Here is a 6,000-nt window from a genome sequence, read left to right as displayed (position 1 = left end):
CTTCCGGTCCCAGCATTCCATGCGGCCACGTGCGCGTGACGTCAGACGCCGCGCACGTCACCGGGACCGGAAGAGACCAGGGGAAACACCATGTGCGCCCGAGGACTGGCTGCAGCGACCATGCTGCACCGCTGCTGCTTAAACTCCTGGAGCGCGGCAGCGGGGTATTTTCGGGACAGGAAGGCAGCAAGGACGTCCACGATCCGATGCAGGAGAGTAGACAGGGGACCTCGGAGGACCGGCTCGGCCTGCCTGGCAAGTATACGCTGATCCAGTCTGCCAGCCCCCTGGACCAGGAGAGTAACAACTCCGTGCTAGTCCTGATAGGAACAGGAAAACACTGAGGCTTGCCCGGGGAGGGGCCTATTTTAACTTCTCTGTGCTTCCTGTTCCTATTAGGACTAATGGGATCAATCTCAGGTGGTGCTGTCATGACTGGACGTATTGAAAACAGGAATTAAAACTAATTTTCTGTATAAAAGCAAATGAAATGGAGCTCAGAATAGGCACTTCAAGTTTATGTGAAAATTTTATTCTATTATTCTTCATAATGAATGGCTCAAAACTATTCCCTTACATTACAGATGAGCAGAGGAAATAAACATTTAGTTGGTTTCTGAGAGCTACAGTTATAAGGAACTCCTTCAGCAGCATAGTAAAGTAATATTGTCACCCCCTATCGATGTGTGCAGTTCTCAGCACAATTTCATATGCTGCACAGTTCATATTTACCTGTATAATACAAATCTTTGTTGTCTTTCTGGCCAAAAATGCTTTTTATCATTGGCATTCAGTATCATCTGGGCAGGGCTTCATGGTTACTGTGCCCCATCTACTTTGCCTTGTAGTCCACATCCCCTCTGTGATGTCATCAGAATGGGCCGCTGCTACCCCATTTTATGTGGTGCAGGAGCGGTAAGAGCAGAGAAGGATACAGCAACACCATTGCCCGACCAAACACCACACAGGATGAATCCTGGCCTCCACTGTAGTAGGAACAGCCCATTCTGATTATGTGACAGAAGGGGTGGGGACTACAATGCCTACATAGGTGGGAGACAGGGGCACACCGTTCATGAAGTCCCGCCCAGATGACACTGTCTACCAATGATAAAAAGCCTTTTTGGCCAGAAAGACAACAAAGACACATTAAATATAAACTTCTAAATGGTGCCTGAGAAATGCACATATCAATATATCACTTCAATGCATTTACTAAAAACATTACAATGTACATACATTTCTCCTAATAAAATTGAGGTACAGTCCAAGAAAAACAAACCAGCTTTCTTATATTTTACAGTCAGAAATTATTTGAGGTCTATGTTAACCTACTGTATGTGTATTTAGTAACAATGGGCTGCATTTCCTCTGTATTCAGGATCTTCAGGATTTTGTAAAGGGAAACTAAGGGTACGTGGACACTGCGGAATTCACTTGGATAATTTCCAGCAGATTCCGCCACTTGTCCCTGTGTGCTCCCATTTCACTCTCCATGTTCATTCTATTCTTCACTCTCCATGTCCATGGGGCGGACAGCAGAATCTGCCTGAGCATAGAATGGAGCCTATGGGACAGGTGGAGTGTGAAACGGGAGCAGGCGGAGATGAGCGGCGGAATCTGCTGAAAGTTATCCTAGCAGATTCCGCAGTGTGCTGTGTGCACATACCCTAAAAATGGGTGAGACTCTAACCTGCTATAGGGGAGTTGACACTGAGGATGATGAAGGCAATTTTCTTAAAGGAATTATCCAGCATTAGAAAAACATGGCCACTTTCTTACAGAGACAGCACTACTCTTGTCTCCAGTTTGGGTGGTCTTGTGCAAATCAGTTCCATTGAAGTGAATGGAGCTTAAAGGAGAAGTCCGGCGAAAATTTTTATTTAAGTATTGTATTGCCCCCCTAAAGTTATACAAATTACTAATATACACTTATTACGGGAAATGCTTATAAAGTGCTTTTCCCCCTGCACTTACTACTGCATCAAGGTTTCACTTCCTTGATAAAATAGTGATGTCACGACCCGACTCCCAGAGCTGTGCGGGAAGTGGGAGAGGAAGTGAAGCCTTGATGCAGTAGTTAGTGCAGGGAAAAAAGCACTTTATAAGCATTTCCTGTAATAAGTGTATATTGGGGATTTGTATAAATTTTGGGGGCAATACAATACTTTATTAAAAATTTCCGCTGGACTTCTCTTTTAACTGCAAATTACACGTGAGAATGGTGCTGTCTCCTGGAAGTAAGTGGCCATGTTTTTCTATCGCTGGATAATCCCTTTAAAAGGGAACTATCAGCAGATTTGTGCAAACAAACCTGATATCCCCCTGCAGCTGTTGGCAGCGCTGTTCTTTTTTCTATCAGTCCAGCATTTCTGGAGCAGGTCGATGTCAAATATGCAAATCAGGTCCTTAGCACTGGGGGCGTTGATCGGCCACACAGAGCACCCCCCGGCCTGCCCAGACACCTCTTTTGTCCCTGCCTACTATGCATATTTATGTATGCAAAATTATGCCTGCATAATTAGTTCTGCTGGGTGGGCACAGGGCCAATGCCCCCAGTGTTCCTTAGGTGCTTATTTGCATATCTGATGTTCTCAAACTGTTCCAAAACAGCCGGACTGACAGGAAAAAATACAGTGTTGCTAACATAAAGTACGCAGCTGCAAGGTGATATCATCAAGTTCATTTACAAGAACCTGCTGATAGTTCCGCTTTAACTTCACCCTCAGCACTTTCATTAATATGCTAATTAGGTGGTTTATGTACCCCCCTGCCCAGCACCATTAAGAATTGCTCATCTGGTACTCTGCAGTGATAAGAAGCCATAGTGACATCACTCCAGAGTGCCCCAATATTCATCAAGAGGGATGGATGGACGAGTGCACCAAGGACTGTAGTCCAGTGCACCGAGCCACCTAATTAGCATATTAATAAAACACACAAACTGCCTTCTTCCTCAGCATCGCCTGCCCTATGGGAACATAGTCAGAGCCAGAGTCCACTAATCTGCTATAAGTTTAACTTTAAAGTGTCACTGTCGTGAAATTTTTTTTTTGCAGAAATCAATAGTCCAGGCGATTTTAAGAAACGTTGTAATTGGCTTTATTATCCGAAAAATGCATTTTTATCATGAAAAAGCAGTTTGAAGCTCTCCCCCCTGTCTTCATTGTTCTTCTATGGAGAGAGCTAAAGAAAAGACCAAAACAGGACAACAAAGAGTTAATCTACAAATCCCTCACCCGTTATCTCTTCTGACCATCACCAGTGACCTGTCTGAGCTCGGATTACAGCTGTCACCCAGCTCCGTGCCTGTAATCCTCTGTTATCTGCTTTCTGCTGCCGGCTAACTCCCTCCTTCCTCCTCCCCCCTCCCCTCTCCCTAAAGCAGACAGGGTACGACTCCTGCAACAAGTCACAATTTTCAGATTTTTTGGAGTGGATGAAAAAGAGGAGGGAGGGGGGGACCTGGGAAAAGGCTTTTTACATGCAGATAATGGCAGATTTGGCTAATAAACCCAATTACAAAGTTTCTTAAAATCGCCTGGACTATTGATTTCTGCAAAAATAAATAAATAAATACGACAGTGACTCTAACATTTCATTAAAAAACCTATAAGGGGTCATTCACGCGCTCTGTGATTTACAGACCCTACAGAGCGTCAAGCTGTGCAGTGAAATAACAGGGCATCATGTATCAATACGATGCTGTGAGAGCCAAATGTGTTTAAATTTTTGCGGGAATAAGCTGACACAGTCCAGTCCCATGAAGATTTAAACACGGTTTGGTCTATAAATCACGTACCATGGGAATGAACCCTAGAAGTACTCTTAAATTATACAATTAAAATATTGAATAATGCAGCTAAAATGTAAATTCTTCACTTGTGAATAAAGATTGAGTCATTGTACTGTTATGGGTTTAAAAGACAAATTCATGATAGCAAACATTATTTAATACAAGAATAGAGAAATATGCACGAACGTGTAGTATATGCAAAATGTTCATAAAAGGCATTGGCAATACTGGCACTGACCAGTAAGTTACTTTAAGCTTATTGGTGCATTAGAGTAACTATACATACGCTTTACTATTATTTACATTCACAACATAATGCAGCAAGAGGTTCCACTGCATATGATGCAACTCGGGAAATACATGATTTTTAGGTCATTGTATATACTGTATACATAAAGAGCTGCTTAGTTCATAGTCCTCATAAGACTTCTTTTGTGACCCCATCTGATGACTTGTTCAGCTCAATCCTCACAGATTTTTCACCTAAAATAAAGATCAACGAGAAGTTTTATAATTATAGACAACAATGAATATAAACATAGTAACTTAACATAGTAAGCAATATAGTAGCACGTTTTTTTAATCCCTTCACGCCAGCCATATGGCTACATACATTCCTATTGCCTACGCCACGTATAGTAGGAATGCGTGTGTGTGTGTGTGTGTGTGTGTGTGTGTGTGTGTGTGTGTTCCTGCTGTGAAGGGTTTATAATGAGCGGGCCTTAGTGTCCCCGGAGTCGGAAATAATGATAGGCAGTCACCATCACACAGCTGCCTTGATCATTATCTATAGTGATCACACAACTGCCTGTCATTACCCCTTAAAATCTATATCTATAGTGATCGCATTATTTAAGGGAGTCAGTGACAGGAGAAGTACATGTCACTGACTGACCGGGATCTCCGTAGCGTGACTGCAGGGGTTCCAATCACTTTAACTGACAGGCGGAGGGATAACACTTCTGTCCTGTCAGCTCAGCGATCTTCACAGAGTATGCCCTTATGGTGCGTTTACACAGGCAGATTTATCTGTTTTGGAAGCCAAACCCCGGAATGAATTTGAAAAAGGGAGAAATTTCGGTCTTTCCTTTATGACCTGTTCCCTGTTTATGGTCTGTTCCTGGCTTTGGCTTCAAAAATCTGACATAAATCTGCCTGTGTAAACGCACCATTAGTCCAATCTATTGGATCCTCCAATCTCATTGAGCCACTCAGTAATAGCGGGCGCTTGTGTTGTCTTCTAGAAATATGGAGTTACTGATCCTGCCCTACTGATCCTGCCCAAGAATCGTAGGAGGCCTTTGGCAGGAGTTTGGATGGGGATAGGAATAATGGACAATAATACAAAGGTGCAGAGTCATTAGAGAGGCATGTCCCAGAGATTTTATGGATTATATCCATAGAGTAGTGTCAAGAGAACTTGTCAAAATATTTTGGTTCAACAATGTTATGCAAACCCAAACGCTCGGTGTTTGATTCCTGTAGCGGTTCTTCTCCAACTGTCCCCTCTACATTGGCCGTGGTACAGGTTGTATAGGATAGCCTTATGGCACTTGCACTGTTTGTACTTAGGCCTATACCTTTCTGCATGTAGAAGGAAGTGGCAGGATATTATGCATCACTGATACGTTACCTGTGTTACCTGCATCTCGCCCTTACATGCAGGAATCTTTACACCATTTTTCCTTATTGTGGGATATAGGCAGTATACTACTGCCATCTTGTGGACAGTGGGTGTAGTGCAGCTTATTGTGGCTGGCACTATGTTTGTATGTTTTTAAATGTTTTATGTCTCATGTTTGTGCTCAAATAAAATTATATTCTTTGTTATAATATTTTAGGTGTGTTGATTTAGTACTCTTTTCTTTGGTTGTTAAATGATTCCTGGTAGCGGCAGAAGATGCATGCTGCTTTAGGGCTTCCAGGAAAACATGAATATTGCCTGTGGCCTCTGGCTGTATCCATGTTTTCCAGGACTCCCTAGAGGGGCATCCATCTTCTGCAGCCAGCGGGAATCAAACACTGAGCGTTCAGGTTTGGATAACACTGCCAATAACATTTTCACAGGTTCACTCAACACTACTGATGAGGAGAGCAGCCCCACCAAATGTGCATTATTGTTCCCCTGGCCCAACTACACCTCCAGCAGACATCCTGTAGTGCTGGATACGCTTTTCATAATAGAGTCGGCACTCTGTACCAAT

General features: G+C 43.1%; 1 protein-coding gene across 1 annotated transcript in view; it reads right to left on the bottom strand.

The window, feature by feature from the left end:
* Positions 1-510: 510 nt before the first annotated feature.
* The window catches only part of EGLN1 (egl-9 family hypoxia inducible factor 1), a 34,624-nt gene continuing 29,134 nt past the window's right edge, over positions 511-6,000 (bottom strand). Inside the window, exon 5 of the mRNA XM_069954774.1 lies at positions 511-4,279. Within this exon, the coding sequence (XP_069810875.1) occupies positions 4,215-4,279 (65 nt within the window). The 3' untranslated portion in view covers positions 511-4,214. The remainder of the gene's footprint in view (positions 4,280-6,000) is intronic.

The sequence above is a fragment of the Dendropsophus ebraccatus genome, chromosome 15, assembly GCF_027789765.1.
Source record: "Dendropsophus ebraccatus isolate aDenEbr1 chromosome 15, aDenEbr1.pat, whole genome shotgun sequence".
NCBI lineage: Eukaryota > Metazoa > Chordata > Amphibia > Anura > Hylidae > Dendropsophus > Dendropsophus ebraccatus.
Note: the sequence above shows the minus strand (reverse complement) of the source record. Positions and strands in the feature narration are given on the sequence as shown.